The 27,710-nt window shown below is 30.9% G+C and overlaps 1 protein-coding gene and 1 long non-coding RNA gene across 2 annotated transcripts; both read left to right on the plus strand.

Moving 5' to 3' along the window:
• Positions 1 to 12,978: 12,978 nt before the first annotated feature.
• Positions 12,979 to 14,820, plus strand: LOC129293391 (allene oxide cyclase, chloroplastic-like). Its single transcript, XM_054931326.1, has 3 exons — positions 12,979 to 13,289; positions 13,413 to 13,534; positions 14,160 to 14,820. Exons 1-3 carry the CDS (start codon positions 13,052 to 13,054, stop codon positions 14,559 to 14,561), a joined length of 762 nt encoding a protein of 253 aa, XP_054787301.1. The 5' UTR covers positions 12,979 to 13,051; the 3' UTR covers positions 14,562 to 14,820.
• Positions 14,821 to 15,899: 1,079 nt separating this feature from the next.
• LOC129293678 (uncharacterized) lies at positions 15,900 to 16,797 on the plus strand. The gene is made up of 2 exons (XR_008589197.1): positions 15,900 to 16,038; positions 16,138 to 16,797. It is a non-coding gene; the product is annotated as an uncharacterized LOC129293678 (long non-coding RNA).
• The last annotated feature ends 10,913 nt before the right edge of the window (positions 16,798 to 27,710 follow it).

A 27,710-nucleotide genomic window follows, 5' to 3' on the forward strand; every position in this document is an offset into this window, starting at 1 on the left:
AATTTCAATTTTGGCGATTTACTGGTAAACCGATGTACAAAGAATCGTCCTCTCATACTTCTCACTTCAAGCCCTCATCAAAGCCTCGTCGGATTCCAAAATCAAAAGGAACTTCTTGTGATGATTCAAAACATCTTAACAAATTACAATAGCAGAAAGGTCATGAAGAATTAAGAAGACTTGATACAAATATTCCCTCTCTTGGTGTTAATATAGAAGAGCAGTTGAATGCTTGCATTAATGATACAAATCCCTCAATCTTCTCTAAGGAAGGTAATTCGCAGGAAGAATGTGTTAATCAAAAGGTTCATGATTCTGATTCGGTTTTGGGAACTTCTCCATTGATAAAAAGGAAATATTGTGAGTTTGAGAGAACATTAATCAGAATGCAATCTACGTTGTATAAGGAGTCCAAGGCAAAGAGAATCTCCAATCTTAATAAGCAAGTTAAAAGGAAACTTTTTGATTCTTTCTTGAATTTACCTCACTCTTCTGTCGAAAGGGCTAGGGAAGTGGCCTCTTTAACGATTCCCAAAGAGTCATGAGAGTCTTAAGTTTGGAACTGCGAAACATATGGCAGTTCAAAGGTTGAAGCTTTTGATTTTCAGGTTTCAATCTGATTTGTTGTTTTTGGAAGAAACGAAAATTTCCTTATCTTTAGCACCTCAAGTTGAATCTGTTGGTTTTCCTTCTTTTGTTGGTACTGATACTATTAATACGGGAGGAGGCACGGTTGTATGCTGGGGACGAGCCTTGGATTTTTTGATACTGGAATGCAATCCTCTTGTTTGTCATTGCCTTTGTTAATTTAAAATCTGGCTCTTCTCATTGCATATCCTTCATTTATGGACCACCAAAAAGCACATGATCATCCTTTGCTTTGGAATTGGATGACCAACACTGCTTCTACTATAAATAATCCATGGTTGTTAATTGGGAATTTTAATCAGATTTTGGAAGAATCCGATAAAAATAGTGTTCATAGAGGGTCAAGTTCTATGGGCTCCTTTAAGGATTGTCTGGATTTAGATCGATTAATTCCTAGTAAACAAAATGGACCAAGGTTCACTTGATTGAACAATATGAAAGGGGCTGATCTCACTTTAGAACGATTGGACAGAGCCTTCGGCACGTCTGAATGGATGGAACTGTTTCCTTATTCTAACATTCTCAATTTGACTCGAGTAGCTTCAGATCATTGCCTAATTGTCTTCTCTACTTTTCTTGATCTACATCCTGGTAAGAAATTAAGAAGATTTGAAAATTATTGGCTTAGTTTTGATGACTGTCACCATATTGCTTCAAACTGCTGGCATCAGCTTGTCAATGACTCTCTTAGTTTCAAGCTTCACAAGAAACTCACTCTGGTTTTATCCTATGTTCCTGGAGCAGATCCAAAGCTGGCAATCTTAAATCTCAAATTAATCAACTAGAGCAAAAGCTACAATCTCTATCTTTTCAATTTGACAATATTGTTGGATAGGGAAGTGCAACGAAATATTAAATTTTTGAATTCCTATCTCCATGTGGACCGAACGAATTCGTTTAAGTCAAAGTGAATAGAAGAGTTACCTTTTAATTGCGAGCTCTTGACGTACGTCTTCTTCAAGAGTTTGGATCTTAGGAACTGACAACATAGATCTACTTCCTCTATTAGTATCCATATGAACAACTTCCCAATTTAAACATTGTGCTAGCTATCACGGCTTTGGAACTCCCTTTCCTTGAACCATGTCGGCCTTAGCTTGATCTCCTCTTGATCTTTGCTAAGTCAGTCGAATCCCGCAAAGTAGCCAAAGAGACTTGAGAGAGCTAAATGCACAAGTAGAGAGTAGAGCTTGAGGGAATGAACTTGAGAGTTTTATTACTTTACTTGAGTTGCTTGTGTTTACAAATGAGGGGTGAGGGGGTATTTATAGGCCTCCCTCTTTCTCTAGAAAATTCTCACCTCCTTAATGGACGATTGGGATTGATTTGATCCTACGGTGTACATTCTATCTCTAGAATATTCTATAAAAATATCTACAACAAATATCTAGATATTTACAAAGAAGTTTCTAGAGACTATCCCCCAAGATATGTGTGAAATATTCTAGAACATCCTAGAATATTCTAGATATCTCCACATTCCTCCATAAGTTTCTAGAACCTTCTAGAAACTTCTAGATCTTTCTAGATTTCTCTAGATAATTTTAGATTGTTCTGGATGCCTTTAGAACATTCTAGAACATATTGGACCCTTGTTGAAAGCTCTGGAATTCTCTTTGTTATTCTGGAGGTCTTTAAAAATTTCACAACCTTGTAGGTTCTCTTATATTTGAATATAGGTTGTGACATAGCGCTCTCAATGTTCGTTTGTCTTTAAACGTCATTTCCTTTTCTTTAGGGTGTTTCTTGATTTTCAAAGTGTTTTTGCTGTTAGAACTTTTCCAACTCTCTCTTAATAAGCATGCCCTGACTTATACCATATATATAGATTAGGGTTTTAGTCATCCTTTAATGAGCCAACGAAAATATTAGATTACATTTATCTCATAAATAAAATCTATAATATCATATCTAATTTAAAAAATATTAGATTAAATATATCATACACACACACATGAATGTATATATTTCAAATTATATTTTGAATTTTATATTTCATATATATATAAAAATATTTATCAAATAAATATTCAAATATATATATATATATAATTCATTCACCCTATATTACATTTATTAAATTTAGACATATTTTAGATTCAATGAGCTTGGATATTTTACCTCGAGTTTGGCTGTTCTTGTATGCAACCCTATAGGCCCATACAAAATTGATAGTAGGCTAATTATGCTATTAGCCCACAAGTCACAAGTAGCCTTTAGCAAGACATCGCAACTACTCAATTCATATGGGGATCGATGATTCAATGCAATCTTTTATATAACTATATCACATCCCTTTTGTCACGCGATATTTCAATCAAGTGTGAGAAATGAAATTGTCATTCTCCTTTACCTGACCATTACTTTCTCGACCTCTGAGTGGACTGACATAACAATGAAAAAACCCTTTTTATTGTAGTATGACCATACATTTTCTCAGTCTTACTTATCAAGGAAATATCTCTCAATTAACACGAGGGATAAATTTTATCTTGATTACTCATATTTCTTTGCATGAATATCACTAAATTCAATCATAGCCTTTATAATCACTTGGTCAAATGTGGCTTTTGATTAGGTCAAAGTTCAATAGTCATCTTGTAGGAATCCATGATGATCTCAAGTCAAAGGACTTAGTGATATGGTTACGTATGAGATAAGCTTATGACTTGTACCATGTAGCTTTCTCATAGCAGGTCGATCCAACACCTTGTACTCTTTCAAGTGCCTATGACTTTGATTTATATCTCTATAATTAATTAAAGTTATATTAGTCTTGTTTCATCTATGATCCCTCATAGATGACCGACTAGGAACATTTAGGATAATTATTATAGTTTGTCTAAAGATATAGTTATCATAGTGAACATGCAATTGATATGATAACAAAAAAAATTATTAAATAATAATGTGCATAGTACAATGATTGGCTTTAAGGCATAATTTCCGACAAATAACTCATATGGTGATCCTACTCTCCTTCAACAGATGAATGAAACCAAACATCTATTGGAGTTTTATTATGATTGTCAAAATAATTTTTGGGCTTAAAGAGCCAAAGTGAAGTGGAAAACTAAAAGGGAATGAAAGATTAAGTTTTTTTTCACATGACAGTTAATAGAAGAAGTAGCAAGAATTTTTTCAAAGCCTTACATTTGATTCTAATTAGTGGGTTGATGACCAAAATGAATTGTTAGCTGCTAAATGGAGACACTTCAATGGCATTTACACTATATCCTCTAATGAAGATCAGCCTCAACTACTTGAGGAATAACAACAATTCTTTATTCCCTAACTTGAAGATTCTGATGTTTAATTATTTATTGGCTCCAATCACAAGAGTTGAGGTGAAAATTGCTACCTTTGCTCTTCTTAAGGATAGTTCTCCTAGTCTTAATGGTTTTCATGTTAATATTTTCCAAACCTATTGGCATTTAGTTAAGGATGATGTCTTCAAAATGGTCAATTCTTTTTGGCATTTTGAACATTTATTGACTTCTTTAAACAAATGTTTTATCACATTAATTCCTAAAGGACAGAATCCTATTTCTTTTAAGGATTTGAGACCAATAAGTCTATGTAATGTAGCCTACAAGATTGTATCAAAGGTCTCCACAACAGGTTGAAAGAAGTTCTTTCAAAACTCATCTTTCCATTTTAAAGCACATACCTAAAAGGGCAACTCATTTCTAATAATGTTTTGGTAGTTGTCGACCTGGTTACCTAAATCCATATTGTAATAAGGAAAAGATGAAAATTAGGTGCTCTTAAATTGGATTTCTCTAAGGCTTTCGATCCATTATCATGGTAATTTTTAGAAGTAATTCTCATTTTTGGTAATGTTTTGGTAGCTGCTGACTTAGTTAACTAGATCTATATTGCAATAGGGAAAAGATGAAAATTAGGTGCTCTTAAATTGGATTTCGCCAAGGCTTTCGATCTCTTATCATGGCAATTTTTGAAAGCAATTTTACATAGAATGAATTTTTCATCTGAGTGGGTCAATCTTCTTATGCAATGTGTTTCTACAGTGGAATATCACATCAATTTCAATGGTCGCTTAACTCAACCTATTTTTTCAAAGAATGGCATTAGACAAGGAGATGCTCTATCTCCTTACCTTTTCATCTTGGCTACGGATATTCTATCTTGTTTATTGGTACATCATGAGCAACAGGGATCTTTTCAAGGAATCAAACTATGTCAACCATCCTTTCAAGTTTCTCATCTTCTTTATGTTGATGATTCATGAATTTTCTTTTAGTACACTAAGAGTGGTCTTGTAATTATTAAAGACATCATCTATAAATTTTGTCTTTGGTTAGGGTAGGAAGTAAATTTGCAAAAATCTACCTTGCTTCTTGGCCCAAATATTCCTACAAATATGTAGCAGGAAATTTTAGAGTTTTTGGGCATCCAATTAAGCACATCTTTTGGGAAATACCTAGGTACTTGGATTGATGTTGGTAGAGATAAGTCAACTATTTACAATCATGTACTAGATTATATTGACAAAAGGGTAGCCTCATGGAAGACCAAATTGTTGTCTCAAGCTTCAAGGTTGACCCTCATTAGATTTATTTTGTTTGCCTTTAATATTTACATTTTGTCTTGTATTAAGCTTCCAAATAAAATTTTCTATCATATTGATGCCAAATTGGTCAATTTTTCTTGGGGAATTAATGAAGGCAAAAGAAATATTCATTTATTGAGGAAAGAAGTATTGTTTGGATTAGCCAAGTTTAGGGTTCTATGTAACATCTAGGAAAATTAAGTATAATTAATTAACTTAAAGGTTGGGATTAGTGAATTGATAAAATGTGTGGCCATAGGGGTTTAAAATGTGTATTTGGCTTTGATTTCAGCCTAAGATATGGGTTCAAATTGAAGTCGGGCTAATTAGGCAAGGAAATAGGAGGAAAAAGTGAAGAAAAGCTCTCTATGCCATATACTATAGTGTGTGCACAATCTGCCATGATGCACAGAGGCAATCAAGCATGAATTAGGCCTTTCTGTGCCACATGCCTCGATGTATAGCCAAAATTTGATTTAATCTGTTCATATCTGCATGTAAAATCAGAAGAAGAGGAAAGGAGAAAACAAAGAACACGAAATTGCTCCACCAGGGTACATGTATTGAGACCATTGAGGATAGTTTGAAGCTCTCAAACACTCAAGGTAAGTAATTTGTGCCTTTCTCTTCTCTTATCAACCAAATTTATGAGGAGTAAACTTAGAGTTTGAGTTGGGATATTAATTTTTGATCCACATGAGTTATGAGTTCAAACTCATTGGTTAAAATTAATATAATGAGAGTTGTTTAGGGTATTTAAACCTAACATTAATGGTTTTAAGAGTGGATAATGGTTGGTAGCTATAAATATGCAAAAATTACAATAAATGAGGTTTTTGAGAGTATTTAATGCTCATTAATGATGCTTTAATGACTCATTAGTGATATTTTGAGTCAAAGAAATCTAGTGAACCCATTGAGAATGAATGGGTATAATTTTTATGATTTTGATAGGAAGGGTTATGGGGAGTTTGGTGTTGGTAAATTTTTAAGAGCGAGACAATGATGATGTTCTTGTAATATGATTGTAGTGTGATTCAAACTGGCACTATTCAAGCTTGGAAGAAGCTTTAAAAGTGGTTATTGAGAGGGGTAAATCTTTAATCTCTTAAAGGTTCGAGGTAACAGAGGAAAACCTAGTTTATATAGTTGAATATTAATTGTTTATTTGTTGAAATGGTTGATTTGAAAAATGATTTATATTCTAAACTCTTAATGCAAATTTAGCAGGTTTAATGATGTGGCATTTTTGAAAATGATATGTATGTTCATATACATGTGAATAATGATGATGATTGAAAAGTTGTGAGCATGTATTAATTGATATGCGAAGTACAGTAGAGAAAGGGAGTTTAATAAATATGGCGTGATGACATGAATGTGTCAAATGGCATTAGTTGTCACAAGTGCATAGTATGTGTTATGTGCATGACATGATCAATAGTAGGAGTTCATTTAGGGAGAGGAATAGTTTGATAAATCCATATGGTATTAGCAGTGATCATTGAAATCAAGAATTTGCCTTGGCACCGACTGTTGGAATCGAAAGGTAACCCTTGTTTCATAGTTGATTTGAGACTGTTTCATTTGTTCTATGAAGGACTCAAACCTAACTAGTATCCACCAGTTCATGAGGAGGCTAAATTAGGTGTACGATACCCCATTGTTATTAGTATTAAAGGAAATCGTGTTACACAAGTAAGTGAGTTAACCCTAGTTTGGTAGTTCCTCACAAGTAAAAGGTTAGATTAGTTAATGAAGGATGTAGCCATGTGATAGGCACCGGTTTCGTGTCGGAGATAACATGAGGGTATAAGGTTGGCATTTGATTATGCATTTAGATTCAACCACATGGTTATTATTATTATGGTTTGGAGTGTGTTAGGGGCACATGGTTAGTATTATTACAACCTCATGATGTGTATTGTCATTTAATGTGGATATATGTGCTTTAGGCTCGAACACATAATTGTTAGTATTGTGAACCATGGCTATATTCATTATATATGCTATATTGTATGTTTTTTTTATTTGCATATGTTTTCAATTAATATGCAATTGCATAGATTAGGTGAAACTTGATTACTAAGTGGTTATACTCACCCTTCAATTTTTAATATTTCTAGGGCCTAGCTCATCAGATCAAAAGTAGGAAAAGCATTATTGAGGCTTAGGATTTGGTGTAAATCCTATTTGTATGCCTCTTTACTTTGTTTTATGTGTATTAAATTTGTTAATTTATCAAATAGGATTTACATGATTATTTTGGGAGCTACTTGCATTATCATTATGTTAAACTTGTGTATTTTATACCCTGGGTCAGAGTTTTGGTTGTAAACCTTGTATAAAACCAAAATACTTGTGCAAGTAGTATTTTGTGTAATTTTGAGATGATTGGAAATGGAAATGGTTAATGGGTGTAATGTTTTTCCTCCCTTTTATGTTTTATGAATTTGGGATTAAGTAGGGAATTTGACGTTTATGTATTTTTGATTGAATATAGTGCGTTGCACAGGTCCTTTAGAGTCCATTGAGTGTTGTTGGATGGTTGGTGTAGGCTTTTGGCACTTGTGTGTAAGTTTGGACACTATTATTGTGTGTTTTTGTGAAAAAGTAGTAAAAATGGGTTTAGGTGTTTAACTATTTGTAGAAAATAATTTTAAGTATGAAACTTGTGTTATTAGTTAGAGTTAGAAGAAAGCTCCATGCAAACACTGAAACCACCTCAATCGAACGTCAAACGGAGATTTGGATGCGTTGGAAGTTTTCTCCCAATGCTGTCTTATGGCAGAGGTGAGAGACACCACGGCACATGGACACTTAGCCTCGACGTATGCTCTATCTTTTGCATAGATCATAATTTTGAATCTGAAATCTTATGTTTTGGGCCTTGTTTAATTTCTAAGCTTTTGCATTATTTTAGAACTCTGATTTGAACACTATGAAGTGATTGGGAGAGTTTTAAATGTTGAAATCTTAGGATCCCTTGGCAAATGGCTTGAAACTTGTCTCCCATTCATAAATTTAGAAACCTTGGTTATTACTAATGAATTGTGAAAACTTAGTAAACCCTAACAGGTCTAGTCCCTTGATTACCTTGATTTTGACTAATGTTGATTATGTATGCGTGGTGATTACATTCTTGGCTTAAGGAATACTAGGCAAATGGATGTGGCTCTGATTGCTAAACAAATTTGGAGAAGTTTGCAAGTAGAACCTCATTCATTGTTGGGAAATGCCCTAAAGTTGAAGTATGTAGATCTTGAAATGGTTTCTTCTTGAAAAAGCCTTACAATTCCTCATGGTTCTGGAAAGTTATATTTGATTCATTAGACCTCATTATTGATAATCTCAAATGGCAGGTTGGAAATGGTTCTTCCATTTCGATCCTCATGAGCTTTGGTGGTCTCCTTCTAACTCTTCTTTTGCCAGGGCTCTCAATGTCTTCACTGTAGCTGATCTGACGATTCAAAAGCCTTACTTGTGGTCGCAACTCAGTTGGAATATTCCTTTATTAAGGAATTTGTATGACTCAAATTTAGTTTGTCAAAGTATAAAAATTCCATTATCTTTCTGTGGCTCTATAGATAAATTAACCTAGAATTTTGGCACTTACATTGTCTAACAGGGTTTTAAATATCTTAATAGGCTTGCAGGGGATTCGCATCTAGCAAGAGAAAATATTTGGGAGTTTCTTTGGAAACTACATCTTTCATATAAAACTCTCCTTTTTTATCTGGAAATTAGTACATAAGGCTATTCCCATAGCTGATATTCTTCTAGGTCATCATGTTCCTGCATCAATTATGTGTCCTTATGGTTGCAACTTATAGGATTCCTTGCTTCATACTTTCTATGAATGTCCTTTTGTTAAAGCTATATTTGGTGTGGCTCTTTGGGAATCTGTTCAAAGGAAATTTCTCATCAAGGTTTAGTTTTCTGGCTTTTAAGATTTTCAGATAAATTTTGTAGAGCCAAGGATCTTTCTTTGATTGAGGAAATTTTCACGCTTCTACATTTTATTTGGTTGTTAAAAAATCAAGCTTTACGCAAGGTGATACTTTTAACCCCTCATCAAACAATTAGGGATTTTCAGGAACAGATAAAATTTCTCAAACTTGTTTGTAATTGAAGTCTTCCACAGACTTATCCAAGTGCAGGCAAAATAATAACTTAGAAATTTCTTCCTCAAGGAAAGTCTTCAATGCTTGCTGCTCACCAGGTGCTGTGGATTTTGCAAATGGTTCGTATATTTGGACTATCAAAGTTTCAAAATTCAAAAAAAGGAACTTTATTTTCTGTGAGCAATTTATATTTGTATCAATTTATTAATTATTAACTAATTTACCAGTTATATAAAATCAAAAATTATTTTAAAAATTATCTCTTTTTCGCAATATAATGCATGACAGTATTGAAAGAATGGTTAAAGTTATTTTACATTCAAGAGGTGCAAAGTTAAAATTTTATGTAGGTAGAGAAAGAAATATTAAATTTTGTCTATTTTATCTTTACATAACAATTTTTAACTATTGCTTATTCGTACATGACAAGCAACATGTCAAAAATATTACAATAAATTGTTGTGGAAATTGTTATTTATTCTCACATGGCAGGCAACAATTTTTCTACAAGAGTTAGAAAAAATAGTTCTGATCTCTTAAATAATAAGTAACGTCAGAACAAATAGTTTTAGGCTTTAGCCTCATGGAACAAGAACACAGAAAAGAATGGAATGTGATTTGAGATATATTTTTACAAAACTACAAATTTAATTTCTAAAATTCATTTTCCAAGTTTTACACAGCCACAGTCTTTTTCACAAGCATTCACAAGTAAATACAGTGACATTCCATAAACTTTTGTACGAAATGAAAATTGGAGTATTTATTAACTTATTATTTCTATAAAATGAGGAAAACAACATCTAAAATCAGTAAGTTGTGCCAAATTCAAAAAGTTTTAAGGCCCAATTTAAGAGTTTAAAAAATTTTATTTATTTTAAAAAAAATTAGTTCAAGTCTAAACTTGAATAGATTTAATCGAAATACCTAAATGCTTTTATTAATAACAATAGAAAATTAAAATAAGACAAAAATTTAAAAATATTAATTTTTAAATAAAAATTGAAATTCACTAAAAGTAAAATAAAATAATATTTGATAATTTAATTATTCGAGTTAGCTTAAATGAACTGTTTTATATGTTGAAGTATTTTTAACTTAATATGTATAAACCTGATTTGAATTGAGTCAGACTTACCCAACTTATCTCTAAGAGCATCATTCAAGTATAAAAAATTAATAAAAAAATAATAATAATAATAAAATAAAAAAAGCTTGCCAAACAGCTCCAGCTCCATCCAATTTCTTGCTTCCTGTTCCATCTCCAACTCCCCATGCCCCGCCTTTCGTGTCAACCAGACAGAACGTTATGATGGGAAACCCAATTCAAATTTCCCAATTCAACGTTGTAAATTTTACATAGATAAAAGCAGCCAGTCTTCTTGTCAATCAATCGATAGAATATATATAATATACGCGTGTATGTAATTGTCACTCACTTGTCAAATGTCACATGGCACATAAATTAGAATCTATCTAATTTTTATATTAGAATCGCTAGACTTGACTTTTTTTTTGGGTAAAAATAAGAACTAAATTATTGTGTATATTGAATTCAGACTGTCTTTTATTTAAAAAAAACGACTGACACTAAATCATTTTCAAAAAAATAAAAATAAATTAGAGTTTACAAGGAATTAAAATGAGCTAGCTGCGTCGAAAGAAATAAAGAAATTGAACACAAATATTGTATTTGTTAGTTATTGAAAAAGAAAGTTGAAAAAAATTAATAAATTGGATATGAAAAATATCACTATTCCTTAATTTTAATAAATAGACGAAAGATTTATGCAAATTATGAGACTGAGAAGTAATAACAAAATACTTTTAAATTGGTATTTTTTGTGGGAATAAAAGAGGTGGGAAAGGACAGTGGTGGTCGCCTGGTCGGTTCCCCAAATCCAACACATTTTGTTGGCAAATTGCAAATAGCGAAAAAACACACGTGATTTGAAAACATTTTTCAAATAAAACATGTTCATAAAATATTTGATCATTAAGACATCGTCAATAATAGTATGAATATTAAAATTAGATGGCTTATATTGACTCGTTTTTGGACGGTTTCTACTTACCTTCCTCCTATGACACGTACGTAAACAATATTTCCAAGAATAATGTTTTATTTCGGGTAAAAAAGAAGCGTAATGTCTTCTTACGGGAATATTTTCGCATTAATGCCATTGATTAAAGATTTAATAATATAATATTCTTTCTATCTCAATTTATAAGATATTTTTTTAAATAAAATTATGCATATCAATAAAGTTTATTAAATACATTTTATAATCTTATTTTTTAAATAAAAATATAAGTTTTCAAAAATACACTTAATTTAATATAACTTTAAATTAAATCCATACTTAAAGAGAGATTAGAGAAAAATATATTAAGGAAGGAAATGTAATATTAAAATAAGCACGATTAATAAAATTTTATTTTTATCAAAATATTTTATATTTCAAAACATCAAATTATTTCTAAAAGTACCTTACACAGGAGAGGGAGGCTTGATAAGGTAATTACTTTGAAGTTCATATGAATTTATTATCTATTACTATTTTTTGTAAAATTATGTTTCTGATCCTTTGAAAGTCTAATTGTTAAAACTTAAACTATAATTTTTATAACAAAAGTAAAGTTGAGAGCGTATAAAGTGTAATTATTATAACATAACTAAATTGAATTTATGATCAATTATATTATTAATGCTTAAACTGAAATTATTAATTACTAGGCTGAAATTGTTAATATAAAAAACATATTTATTATTCCACAATTAGACTACTAATTATGGTTTTTTATATTAATAACTTTACTTTGATTATTAACAACTTATTTTAGAAATTAGATTTTTATTACTTCCTCCCTTAAAAAATATAAAACATTTTTAATCGAATCTCACATCCCAATAAAATAGTTATCTACTTTTTAATTAACCATATCCTTTTATATTTATCCCTCTTAAACACCTTATAATAAATATAAAGTCACTATCAAAATGAATATTTTTTAAAAAAGACAATGATTATATCTCAAAAGATTAAAAATGCCTTATATTTTTAAACATTCAACTCCTAAAAAAATATTTTATATTTTTTAACAGAGGGAGTATTTTATTTATGATCAGAAATATAATTTTGTAAAAGAAATTTATGTGAGATAAATCTCTAAAGAATTTAAAATATTGATCATATTTTATGATACTCATTCATCTATTTTGATAGAATTTATTTATCATTTTCCTAATATAATTTAATATATAATTTTAAAAAATAGAATTTGAGGATTGTGACATGGAACTGATCTCATAAATGTTTAGAAAAAAATTTTATGGCATTATTGGATTTCCTGAAATACCAGGAAGATCTTAAAATGGCCGGAATGACCGTCCACTCCTTCTCATCATTGACCGGTTGATTACCGAACGTGGATCATTCCGACTTTTGATTCACATTTCTCAACATGATTCACACCGTCCTCCTCCTTTCCCACCACGCTCTCTCTCTCTCTCTCTCTCAATCCTTTCACCGGCCACCTGCTCTCCCCGTGCCCTCTTTACCTCCGCCTTCCACCTTTTTTCTCTTTATAAATAATTCCCTTTTCCACTCACACTTTTCATCATCACTGTGATTGATTCCATTACTTCTCTCCACTCTGACACCCACAAACTCCACTCTCTCTCTCTCTTTCTCTTTCTCTTCCAATGGCTTCCCTCTCGACCTCTGCTTTCACTGCCGTCTCATCTTCCTCCTCCTCCTCCTCTCCCAAGGCTTCTCTTCCGGTATCTTCCTTCACTACCAAACCGCTCTCATCCTTCACTTCTTCAAACTCTTCTCTGATCTCTTCCAATCTCAAGCTTTCCTCCGCTTCTCCTCTCTCCATCTCCTCCCTCCCTAAGCAATCCTTCTCCTGCAGAAGCCAGGTTGGCTCTCTTGACTCTGGTAAGTTCACTGTCTCGACTAATTACTGACATATTTTCCGTCTTCGATCTCTTTATTCTGCGTTGATCTTTTTGGTTGGTTTCTGAGTTTTCTTTCCTTTTTTTTTTTTGCCCCTTTTTCCAGAGAAAGTTCAACAACTGCACGTTTACGAGATCAACGAGCGAGACCGTGGAAGTCCTGCTATTCTACGATTGAGTCAGAAACCTGTCAATTCCCTCGGTGATCTCGTCCCCTTCAGCAACAAGGTCTGTTCATTACTGTTTCTCACTTCCTTCCTTTTTTTTTTGCCTGATCATGGAGTTTTCTCTTCCTTTGTTGATTTTCCCTATCATCTTTTGTATTATCGATCAATAAGTAGAGAGTCCTCTTTTTCTTTCCTTTGATCTTATCCTAATACATTGCTGAACAACATTTCTCTTGGCTTCCTGGATCCTTCGTCATATAGTATATTTATTTGAGCCGGTAAAATTGCAGGTTTAGGAATAAGAAAACTAACGAGATCTCTTTCTCAAGTTTGAAATGATCATGCTTTTTTATTTTTAATTTAAAATTCACTAACAATTTTATTTGTTCAATATTCAAAATAAAATTGATAGTAAATATTTACGAGTTGTAAATGGTTACGGTGTCACATTTCTTACATTCATTACACTGAGCACTCTTCACATGTCTAGCTTATGCAACTGATTTGTCTTAATAAGAAAAAAAAAAGTAAAAATATATATCTAATTCAATAAAATTGTAACTCATAAGTTATTTACCATGAATTCAACAGCCCAGCAAATAAAAAAAATGAAACATGGTTATTATTTTTCCCATATCTGTTTGTTTCCCGGGAATTAATTTCTGGGGTGTGTTGGGGAACTGCAGTTGTACACAGGGTGTATGCAGAAGCGCGTGGGCATAACCGCAGGAATCTGCATTCTGATCGAGCACAAGCCTGAGAAGAAAGGAGACAGATACGAGGCCATCTACAGTTTCTACTTCGGAGACTACGGTCACATTGCCGTTCAGGGCGCGTATCTGACGTACGAGGACACATATCTCGCCGTCACCGGCGGCTCCGGCATCTTTGAGGGGGCCACCGGCCAGGTCAAGCTCCACCAGATTGTGTTCCCTTTCAAGCTCTTCTACACTTTCTACCTCAAGGGCATCAAGGACCTCCCTCAGGAGCTCCTCAGCAAGCCCGTTGAGCCCAGCCCAACTGTTGAGCCCAGCCCAGATGCCAAGGCCTTGCAGCCCCATGCTACTATTGTAGGGTTCACAAATTAAGTTTTGTTTTGGTTTAGTTGGTTGTCAAGAGAGTTTATTTTATGTTAGGGGGAAGTGATTATGGAGTTAGTGGTGAGGACTTGAGGAATAATGTTGAAGCATGTGTAGGATTTGTTTTCGCTTTATGGGCCTACAGAGAACTTAGTGAATTTCTTAATGTTGTGCTTGCTTTGGGTTATGGCTTTCTATTTAAATATGGTTTATCAATGTATAAAGGCCAATGGGATAGCACAAATTCAAGATGAATAGTTGTCATAAATTGTCATGATCCCAAGCATTTGATATTGAGATCTGCTTGGTATGTTTTAAAGAAATATTCTTATAAAATAAATAGTAAGGAATATAATAATCCATTTTTAAACGTGGTGTAAGATACATTTTTAATACACAAAATTTTAGTTATATAAGATTACTCTGTTTCTATTATTATTCTATTCGGTTACGGCTTTATCATTTTTAAAGTAAGCCTGCTACTTTTAGATTTATTATATTGATTTTTGATTATTTTTATTTTTCATACCAAACCACTCCTAATGATTAAAATTTCAAATATGATATGACAGTGATTCCAATGACAGTGTTGTAAAATATAACATTTCAGTTACAAGGAATCAACAAATTTAAAGTATTCTTCCAAGAGAAATGATATGATAGTATGATACGTTGATCTATTGTCTTTTGTTTTTTTGGTTGCCAACGCCCCGTCCACACTCACGGATTTGTTTGATGCGCGCTCTTTGGTGTTTGGTCTAAAAAGTAAAAACAGTAAAGTAAAGAAAAGGTTGCACATGGGCACAAGTGGACGTCAACATTGATTATCATCCATCACAAACTATATAAAATTTAATTAAAATGAATTACATATTATTATTTATCATTATAAAATATATAATATTATTAATTAATATGAAAGATTATCAGTACACTGGATTTAAGATAGAAGATTCTAATTAGCACATTATTATTAATTAATTAATCCTAGAACGCTCGTTGTGATTTGGCCCAATTTATCACAGCCCACAACCCAAACATCCAACAATAGGTACTAGCCCAAAACGTCCATATAGAGTCAATATCTTACTGACCATCATTGACCCTTAAAAAAAAAGTTGACTAAGTCCATACACAAAACAACCTTTTATCACTTTTGAGCTCAGAGAAAATGTCTGACGTGTCTAATTTATATGAACTCAGCAATATTTTAGCCACGAAAATGTATAATTTCTTATCCATTTGCTTTCAAATTCTCTAACAAGATGGTCAAATTATAAATACTCATGTTAGTTTAGAACATATTATGCCATACTAATATGGGTCTCACACACACACACGCACGCATGCACGCACACACAAAAGATAGACATTGCTGTGTCTATCCATCTCATCTCTGTGTAGAGTGGTGCAGCTTGTGATGAGAATCAATGGTTACTTCCCTCCTTCACTGCACTTCCAAATCCTCTGAATTTCTTCTGTTCAGGTATGGAAGTAAATTCTGTTTGAAGTTCTGTTGTTTACAGAGGTAGGCATGGTAGCAGATTCCAAGGATGGATCTGAGAGTCTGAATGTATTGATACAGGCAAGAGAAGAAATTATCAAATCAATGGAGTTCATTTATTTATGCAAGTGTGATTGTGGCAGATGAATGTGTGGGTCCCACTTGTTAGACAGCTGAGCAAGAGTGGCCATTGATTCTCATCACAACATGCTCCACTTTACCGGGCAACTCCATTGGCTTTTTGCTCACAGTTTTCTCTTATTGAAGTCAATCTTACACTATACATAGTGCCATCAGTGGACATTAAATATGTATACTTCTCTTAACGTGGTTTGTCATGTGTGGAACTAATTTATTCTACTAGACTCAATTTTGTGGGTAATTCCATCAGTCCGTTGACATTTTGCCTTTACTGAGAGCCATATGTAATTGTTGCTCAGTGCTCACACCGCTAAGTGATAAACTTTAATTTGCAATGAAGCAAAACTTATATCTTTCTTTCAGGAATCAAAAAGCATTCCGCAAGTAGTTCTGCTGCTAGACAGCTTATTGATGATTTCTTAATCACTCAAACGCGACGAAGCAGAGTACTAAGATTTGAAACAGGGGAGCAAGATTTTGAACTTACCTTGTGGGAACCAGTTTTAAATATTTTCTTGATATTGTTGTATAGGTACTATGTATTTCCGTTGCCTTCAGATTTATATCAAACTTTATATTATATGTATCTTTTAATCTCAACTTCTCCACCCCTGTTTGTTGGCAGTGAAATTCAATGAGCTTGTTTGGATTAACACTGCAGAACTATATTTTACATAAACTACAGTTTCCAAATTAAAATTGAGTTAAAAGTCAGTTATTATAATGTGATTTATGCTTTTTTATAAAAAGTTAATTTGATAAACTGAAATTTATTTAAATGATGTACTTAAAAACCAAATTTAAATATTAAAAAAATGGCTAGTGAAAAAATACCTAAAAAAGACATTTGTATGTTTCTCTTTCTCATACACATATATAAGTATGAAATTTAATAAATTTAAGAAAATATTAAAATTATAATTATAATTATAAAAATAAAAAGAGTTAATGTATTAATGTAGAAAATATTTTTAAATACTAACAAAAATTAAATTAGATCTATTTAAAGAATATATGTATGTATGTATGTATGTATGTATATTATAAATAATAAAAATGTTAAATTTATAAATAATGAAAATATCAATTTTTAAAAGGAAATGTGAAAGGATACCAGGGTATTCAATAAATTTAAAATGCATTAAATGTTGTTAATGGTTAGATTTCAACATAACTAATGTTAAAGCTTCAAAATCTAGCTTTTGACTTAACTGTAGTTAAGAAAGAAAAGCTCATTTTTCAGCTACTCTTACCCAAACATATTTTTTTATTTCTAACTAACTTTTAAGCTAACTAAGTGGAATCCCAAACAAGCACATGAGTTACTTGCATTGAAAGTTTTGCGACAAGTAAGGCAGACAAAACTTGATCAACCATTGAACCATTGATCAAGATATTGATTCATAGATTAGTGATCAGAAAAAAGTTGGAGGGTCGTGATTAATATTTCATGATAATTAATAAAAATAGTTAATTTCCATATTATTTTAGTCAATTAATTGTTTTATTATTATCATTTTGTGAAAAAAATTAATGCAAGATAAATCCCTAGGGGCTCTAAAATAATTATCATATTTTGTAATTTTTTGTATCACTTGCCTATTTAGATGAGATTTGTTTATCATTCTCAAAAAAGCAATTATAATAAAACAACTTCTAACTATCCGCAACATCATAATGTGCAAGTATAGCAAAATGTCATCACATTGCCTTACAACATCACCATAAGCCAAATACAAGGTAGTAAACTAGTAATAATTAAGTTCTAGGACTTAATGAGAAATTAGACTACAGGTGTTATTCTGTTAATTACTTGCGGGGACCTAGTTACTTTTATGCAATATTCGGTATGCAGAAAAATATTTTCTAGAAAAAATATAAAATACACTTATCTCCATTTTCTTTTTTTAAAGTGTATTTCTCTTTTTTTTATAGAAAATATTTTTCTAGATACTAAATGTTGCCTTAGTTTCCTCCCCAATGACTATACACATATGAAGCAGCATTTTCACAAATTTGAATTATCTTTTTGCGGAAAAAGTATATGAATAGTAACATCAAACAAATGATGAAAACAAGTAGTTGAAGAAAATGTGGGACCAGCACAGATATTAGAGAAGCATAAGCCAAACTTCCAGAGATAAAAGCTGCCTTGAGTGAGTACTTGAGGTAAGTAGTATCAGTTGGGGCAGAAATTTGGCACTTGATGTTGTATCCAAATGAGAAGCAATAGAGAAACAAACATGAAATGAAAATCCACATATTTGCAGGGTGTTCATCTAAAGGTGATGAATTGGGATAGTGCATCTGAACAACCATTCCTATTGCTGGAATTAGAAATGCAAATATAGCATGCCATGGATTTGAGCTGCACAACCATCAAATTTATCATAAGTGTTGTGTCATTGTGGCTTCCTCAAATCAAATTAAATATGTAAAATACATACATTGAATTTTTTTTAAAAAAAATATAAACATTGGTTATCAACTTAGCCCTCGTTGGGGTACTTGCTACGCCTTGATGACATGGAAAACATATTTTTCCTTTCTGAAGTTGGTTAATTCTTTTTAGCTTACACACAGAAGTTGGTAATGTCTTTGACTTAATCACTTGAAAGTGCTTGCCCTGCTTTTTTTCAATAAGGTTCTGAAAATGAACCTGTCATCAAATTGATTAAGATAATAATTTTAGAGTTAATTGTGAAAATTATAGTTGAATTGTGATCAAGTCATTTATAAACAAAGCATTTTATTTAACAGGTCGAGATATCGATTTAACAGTTTACTGATTCAATTAGAAAGGTTAACTTGAATTTTTATACTATAGTTTTTAGGCAATCAATACTCTAATTCTTCCAATAACATATACAAGCCTCCGGATAAAAGTTTAGGATTCATTTTTGATTAAAGGGGCATTTTAGATAGATTGGAAAAGGGGCCATTTTCCTTGGGCTCAACTTTTTTGGACCTGCTCTTCATAGTCATCTAATGGTCGGTCGGTTCGGGAGTCAATTTTGGCAATCCAAGAGAATTCTTGGGCTATGCACCGGACTAAGCTGTTGTTTTGGTAAAATAATAGGCCTCGATACAATTACATGCAAAAACTCAGTTCAACAGCCCCATTTAATAAGAAGAAAGGAGAAAAAGTGAGCAGGGACAGCAAAGTATGACCAGATGTCTCACATGTGAAAGCAATACTTGATATCCCCATTTAGTTTTAAAAGAAGAAGACGATCTATAGTTTAAGTTATTTTCTCACAACCCAATTCCAATTAAATACAAAATTCAACATGGTAGATAGATGTGTAAATGCAGACCAACTCGAACCATATAGAATAACCTATATGAGTTGGGGGAATATGCGCAGGATGGGTCTAAACATATTTTCATATGGATTGAAAAAATTTCAAGCCAATCCAATCTCTGTGGAATAGTGTGTCAAATGGTCCAATCTACCAATCCACTTAACTCTTTTTTATGCATTATTTTATTTAAAAAAATTTACACCAAAATGATCTAAAAAATTCACAACCTGACCAACCCTTTTAGACTGGTCTGAGACTTGCAGTGATGGAGTGTGAGAATTGGCGAAAGTTTAAGAGTGAGTAGTGACTAGTAAGGATTGACCTACCAACCGAATGAGATATTGAGACTTGGGAGGACTAGAGGAGAGCATCAGTACAATGAGTGCATTACATTAATTCAGGTTAGGGTTTTATTTTTTTTAATTTGATTTGAGGTATGTTCAATTGTTGCCTTATGAAGTTTTTTTTTTGCGGAAAGGAAAAAAAATTACTAAAGAAAATTGTACACAGCAAAAATGCTAGAAACTCCTTCATTTTCAGTCTTCAATATTTTTTAATGAGTTAAAGCTGCTGATTCTAACTCGTCAGGGTTTGCTCATTTACTGTATAAATTATCTAGTCCTGGCTAGAAAAAATCTAGTTTGTTCATCCTAATCCAACTTATAACATGTTATTTATGCCAATTCATATAACTCGACTAATATCCTCCACTTTGTTGCTGGAACAATGAATTATTTTAGCAATGCAGCGCACAAACAAACTAACTGAAATAACTAGGGGTTAGGGGCTTCTAATGTGCCATTTTCTAATGCTCCTCATAATGCCCCAACATCCCAAATTCGTTTTTCATTTTTCTTTGGATCATTGACTTCTACATAAAATAAGAGATATTTGGATATCTTGATATCTCAAAATGATTAAAATTTATATTTTTTATGATTTTTCAAAAATAAAAGGGGGTATTTGTGATATTTTAATTTAAAAATTATAAAAAATATAAATCTTTACTATTTTGAGACATCAAGATATTTAAATGTCTTTTATTTTATGTAGAAGCTAATGATCTAAAAAAAATAAAAAATAAAATTAAAAAGTTGGGATATTACAAGGGACATTAGAGAAGAGCATATTAGAGATCCCTAATCCAATAATTAGTGGGTTTATGCAACGGGAGCTGATAATGCATTGCTACTCTCTTGCATTTTGATCCTGGACTTTTAGTGCTACGATGGAAACTTTATTTTTCAAATTAAAGCTCCAAGATGGAAATTTGACCAGGATTAATTTCATGAATAATGATTTAAAAAACAAGATTATGAAACATGAGAGAGAATAAACCATCCCTGGAGAAAAAGGGGAGAAAATATAGAAGTTGAGAAACTGACCTAAATGAATCAGCCATGAGCTTGTTGGAATATTGGACGCTGCTCCCTGCAGGTTTAATAGAGACAGATCCAGCCAAGGGACGATGATGTGCTGTGTTGGAATCAAGTAAGAGGAATATACAAACAAGCAAGTTTAAATAGAGACAAGTTTAGTGCACGTCACGGTCCACGCAAGAGGAATCTTTAAAAAAGGGCAGTGAATGCGTCATATCAAGTCTAAGTTTTTTTACATAAAAAAATTTAAGGGAAGTACCTAGTTAAACATGTACATTGTATAGCATATATCATGCTTTTAATGAGGTCACCAGTGCCGCGGAAAATCAACTCGTGTTTCCCATTATAATCTTTTCTATATACCTCTTCCTTCAAGAATACTTTTTAACTGAATTGCATCATTAATAAGTTAATTAATTATTTTTTAAAATTTAACATTCTTTTCATATTTAGCCTTATTTCATATGATGTCTCAATTACAAAACCATAAATAATTACAGTCCCTAACCAAGGATATTTTGAAAAAAAATTATTAATTATATTTTAAAAAACTTAAAAATGCATTATATTTTTAACATGATATTTTTTTAAAAAATATCTCATAACAGAGGAGGGAGAGAGTACTATATTTTAAAAGATTAAACGGATGATAGCCAAAATAATTTATATAAGAATAGAATGGAAAGCACAAATGGGGTCTATAAACTACGTGGAGAAGATAAGAGGCTGATATGATGATGCAAACAATGTGCCAAAAAATTAAAAGTACAATGAGGCATGAATGCACGATGATGTAGATAAAATAAGAGGCTGATGCCACATAAGTATATCTTTTCGAAAGATTATTATTATGTCACCACAAAAAGAAAAAATAAAAGACAGAAATAAAGATTCATTAATTTATGACGAGGGTCGTAATTCAGTGGAATGTGATGCATTACTTATAAATTTTAATTCATAATCGTTGCCCCTTTGACCCTAAGGGCTTACCTCACCAAATATCAGAGACTATATTTAAAAAAAAATCATTTGATAATTATAATTTCAACTTGATGATAATTTAATTCTTAAATTTTAACTCTTTTAACTTAGTCTTTATAATTTTAAACATTTAAAATAGTAATCCCTATATTTCTAAAAAATAAATATTTAAATATTTAAATTATGTTAAAATTTAAGACTAATATTTGAAGTTAATAAATCATTTTAATATTTATAAAGAGTATAAAGGTTAAATTTTTAAAATAATTTTAATCTTTATAATTTTATTTTTTAAATGTAAAGATCAATATTAAAAATAATTAAAATTATGAGAATTAAATTATAAAAGTTAAAATTTAAAAATTAAATTATATTTAAGTTAAAATTATAAATATAAAGTTATGGTGAATTAAAATTTAAGAAGTAAGTTATAATTAAGTTGAAGCTAAAAAAGATCAAACGAGTTATTTTTAAGGAAAAAAAAATTGAAACCTCACCAATTAATGACGACAATCAATTTTTAAAAAGTGGCAGATCGTCAGGGTCCCTTGAACACGCATTGACCAGCATTCAATTCTTAGGTCAGGTTATATGTATGGAAAAGCACCATATTAGATGTAAAATCTGATAAAGAGTAGTTATAACTATACGAATGGTTTTCGAAGAAGGGAAGAGAAGACATTTATTTTAAATAACAATTATAATACAAACAATTATTTTATAACTGTTATTTTTTTGAACGAAATATTTTATAACTATTATTTAACAATTCTTATTTACTTCATTATGAACAGCTTCAATATTTGTCACCGTCATATCGATTTAGTGGATACAAAGAATATCACGAATGAATGATTTTTTTTTTCCGGTTTGTTATCCAAAAATAACAAAATAGGAAAAATGTTAAAATTAAAATTAGAAGGGAATAAGAGAAAGGTGGAAAAAACAAAAAGAATAAGAGGAAGATAATGACAGTAAGCTATAGAGGAGGAGGGAGAAGAAGACATCAACCCCTTTGCAAATCGTTTGACTTGGGAATTTACCAAATTATCCCTAAACAACAAGGTTCAATAGCATATAATAATCCTTTGTAAATAGCAAGTGTGAGTTGCGAATATTAAAGTGATTACTTTTTAAAAAATCCATTTACAGAAATCAGTTTTCTATCCATGAAAGACTTTCTGCGTAAACAACTGCCTGATGCCAAAAAGAAAGAAAGAAGAAACAAAAAATGTTCCATAAATTTTTCCCAACATTAATAATTCAAATTCAAGCATCGACGATAGATCCAACAACACCAATCAAAGAACCATCAATACCGCCAAGAACAAGATAAAGTCGCCAAGAAAAAAATTTTCTATATATTTTGAGAAAAAATAATGGTTACAGTATGGATTATTTTTCCAAAATTCTTTGAAAAAATTCAAAATTACTTAAATTGGAATCCAATGAAAACCAATTTTAATATAATGTACCGAGACTGAAGCCAAACCAAAAAAGAAAGAAAGAAAGAAAGGAAGAAAGAAAGAAAGGAAGAAAGAAGAGAAAGTAAAAGAAGAGGGATGATGACGTTTCCTTATACAATGTTGGGAACAACTTTTTGAGCGGGGACGTGCTTCATTATTTTAAGTTCATAATCTGTCTCTCCAGCCTTTTGGAGCTGAGCTCAACATCTTTTTTTTTTTTTTTTTAAACATATATATATGCATGTATGTATGCTGAGCTCGACATCTTTTTTTTTTAATATATATATATATATAAATGACTGCTGAGCTCAACATCTTTATTAGAGGACAAATGACGTAGAACGATGACAAGAGTAAACAAAAAAATAATAGTGAGTGATCACAAATTTGTTAAATAAGTAATAGAGAATGGATTATAAGGTTAAAAGTATAAAGTAAATGGATGATCAATATCTTTACGTGGTTAGCAAAGTTTAGTTATAGAAAAGGATGAACAGCAATGGTAAATTGTGAAAATTTTGTTGAAAATTAAATGGCCAAGGAACTAATTCAAGAATTTAAAATGTTGACTGATTTTTTTTTCATACTTATGTTAGACCTATAGGAATTTACAACTAAGCTTAAAATATTATAACTAAGATTTAAAATTTTGATAAAATTTTACAATTTATAATAAATTTTCAAGTAATTTTTTATTTTCAAAGCTGAATTTCCGTTATTAATAATTAATTTTTTTAAATTTATGAAACTTCAACAATGTATAACCTAATTAACTTTCAATTTTTACAATTGAGGTTTCAATTTAAAATACATTTTTAAAATTTACGATTGAATATATTATCCATTTTTAAAATTTTTAAATTTACGATTAAATATATTATCCATTGCATGAAGTCATTTTTATCCATTCATTATTCTTTGATAAATTCATGCCCTCCCCACCCCACAAAAAAAAAAAAATCGTAGGACAATCTTTTCAGGAACGATGCAGTGGCATTTGTTTTGCGGATTCGGCTTTGGTACACCGTGGCGCTCAGCAACAAAACACTGCTGCAGTGTGATTTTATTTTATTTTTTTTTGCTTTTTAAAATCAAAAATTCATTATAATAATAATAAATAAATATTATAAAATTATTATTTTAATATTTAATAAATAAATAAATGTTAAGATGTTAAAATTGAATCTAAATAGTTTAAATAAAAATTTTGCTTTGAACAGTTTAAAACTGTATTTAAAAAATAAAAAAATGATCTGAAAATTTTAAAATAAAAGTTGAGTCTAGAAAAATGAGTTAGCTTCTTATACTTAACAAAGCGATGTCTGAATTTATGGTAAGAGAAATACAAATATTTAAGACTCGATCATATCTTGAATGATATTATTTCTCATAAATAAATAACTGTATAAAATCAATAAAATAAAAAATATTTTAGTTACAAATCTAATTTTTTCAGTATAGTTTTGAATTGTTCAGATTAAAATTTATATATAAACTATTCAAGTTAAATTTTAATGAGTTAAATTATTCAGGTTTAATTTTAACATCTTAATATTTATTTATTTATTAAATGTAAACTAATAATTTTATAATATTTATTTATTATTATTATTATAATAAATTTGTGGTTTAAACAAGCAAAAAAAAAAAAAATACTACCAAACGACAATATTTTAGTGTTGATCACCGAAATCAAGTCCTCTCTGTCTTACGGAAAGTGAGGCAATCGTCACCATGTGTCACAGTAATGCATCTTATCTTATATAACTGTGTGTATTTTTAAAATTGTAGAAACTAATATTACAAATAGATCAAATTACATGGATTAGGAATAAGGAAATAAAATTAGAGGGACTAAAAATAAAATGAAATCAAACTATATGGATGTATTGCTATATGTATTCTAATTTCTATAAGGAAAAGACAGAAAATTTGAGAAAATTCTTCCCATTTATTTCAATGACGCAAGCTCGAGCCATTTAGCTTCTACTATGGAATTGTGGGCCTGAAATGGACTCTGGGCCTACAGTATTCAACAATTCCCCAGGTAACTCGCCCAATAAAAAGGTGAAACATATTCCACAATGCCGGGCAATGGATTCTACGAGAGTGTCTTGTGGTTCAGTCTTACAGTTTGATGAGCCGGGTATCAACATGGCATTTGGAATTTCTACCAAAAAAAAAAAATGTCGTATGGATGGAGGCTCATTGTTTCTCTGTTCTTTATTTAAATACAAAAGTTATTCAGTTCACCGCCCTCTCCCAAAAAAAAAAAAAAACGAATAATTTCTCGGTGAATGTGGAAAGCAAAGGGCAAACGTCTCCTAATTAATTTTGATAGTGGCAGCTGAGACTGCTACATGCTGATTACTAAAATCCAGAATTGAAAGTGAACGAGGGTTGAAGCAGGGGAAACTTCTGAAAATTTTTTGTTTAAAACCCCTTGATCATACTTAAATAAAAGAAAGAAAACTCTTTAAATTTTAAAAATTCACTTCAGATCAAGGGTGTTAAAGTAAATTAAAAATGCATAGTAAAATTACCTCGTTATCTCTCATATTCTCTAATTTTTAAGTGAAGTTGTTCATTTTCTTGTATGAAGTTATTCATTGACTTATAAAAGTTATTTGTACAATTATTGAATCTTGATTTTATTTCAAATGTCATAATCATGGCAAAATAAGTTGTTTATTGCTCATAATAAAGTCATTCATTTCTTTACAAGAAGTTGTTCATTGACCTGTAGGAGTTATTTGTGCTATTATTGAATCTTTATTTTATTTCGGGTGTTGTAATAATGGTAAAACGAGTTGTTCATTTCCCATACTGAAGTTATTTATTTCCTAACATGAAATTATTTATTGACCTATAGGAATTGTTTGTGTCATTATTGAATCTTAATTTTATTCCTTATTATTATCATGGTAAAATGAGTTATTCATTTTCTTACATCAAGTTATCCATTGTCATAAATTGTCATGATCCCAAGCATTTGATATTGAGATCTGCTTGGTATGTTTTAAAGAAATATTCTTATAAAATAAATAGTAAGGAATATAATAATCCATTTTTAAACGTGGTGTAAGATACATTTTTAATACCCAAAATTTTAGTTATATAAGATTACTATGTTTCTACGATTATTCTATTCGGTTATCGCTTTATCCATTTTAAAGTAAGCCTGCTACTTTTAGATTTATTATATTGATTTTTGATTATTTTTATTTTTCATGCCAAACCACCCCTAATGATTAAAATTTCAAATATGATATGACAGTGATTCCAATGACAGTGTTGTAAAATATAACATTTCAGTTACAAGGAATCAACAAATTTAAAGTATTCTTCCAAGAGAAATGATATGATAGTATGATACGTTGATCTATTGTCTTTTGTTTTTTTGGTTGCCAACGCTCTGTCCACTCACGGATTTGTTTGATCCGCGCTCTTTGGTGTTTGGTCTAAAAAGTAAAAACAGTAAAGAAAAGGTTGCACATGGTCACAAGTGGACATCAACATTGATTATCATCCATCACAAACTATATAAAATTTAATTAAAATGAATTACATACTATTATTATTTATCACTATAAAATATATAATACTATTAATTAATATGAGAGATTATCAGTACACTGGATTTAAGATAGAAGATTCTAATTAGCACATTATTATTAATTAATTAATCCTAGAACGCTCGTTGTGATTTGGCCCAATTTATCACAGCCCACAACCCAAACATCCAACAATTGGTACTAGCCCAAAACGTCCATATAGAGTCAATATCTTACCGACCATCATTGACCCTTAAAAAAAAGTTGACTAAGTCCATACACAAACAACCTTTTATCACTTTTCAGCTCAGAGAAAATGTCTGACGTGTCTAATTTATATGAACTAAGCAATATTTTAACCGCGAATATGTATAATTTCTTATCCATTTGCTTTCAAATTCCCTAACAATATGGCCAAATTATAAATACTCATGTTAGTTTAGAACATAAAAAATATATATTTAAAAGTTGATTTCAATAAATATTTGTAGTCAAGATTATGTCATACTAATATTGGTCTTGCTTGTTGTATCATGTATCAGAAAATACTGCTCATGGCTAACAAATAATTCAATAAACTTTTATTTTTTAATTTAAAAAATTACATCAGGCCCAAAGCCCACCATATGGGTGCAGCAGCGAAGTCTGAAACTGCCGACAAGTTGGGGCAATCAAGTTTGAACTAAGTCTTAATTGAAGATTAAATAAATAAATAAATTGGAAAATGTGAAGGAAAAGTGATTAGATAAGGTGATAATTGTGCAAAATAATGGAGATATAGTACAAAAATTCAGTACGGTAGTACAATCAAAAGGGTGATAGAGAGAT

Source organism: Prosopis cineraria, unplaced genomic scaffold (assembly GCF_029017545.1).
Source record: "Prosopis cineraria cultivar Desert tree isolate PC_DT_omini unplaced genomic scaffold, ASM2901754v1 PC14, whole genome shotgun sequence".
Taxonomy (NCBI): Eukaryota; Viridiplantae; Streptophyta; class Magnoliopsida; order Fabales; family Fabaceae; genus Prosopis; species Prosopis cineraria.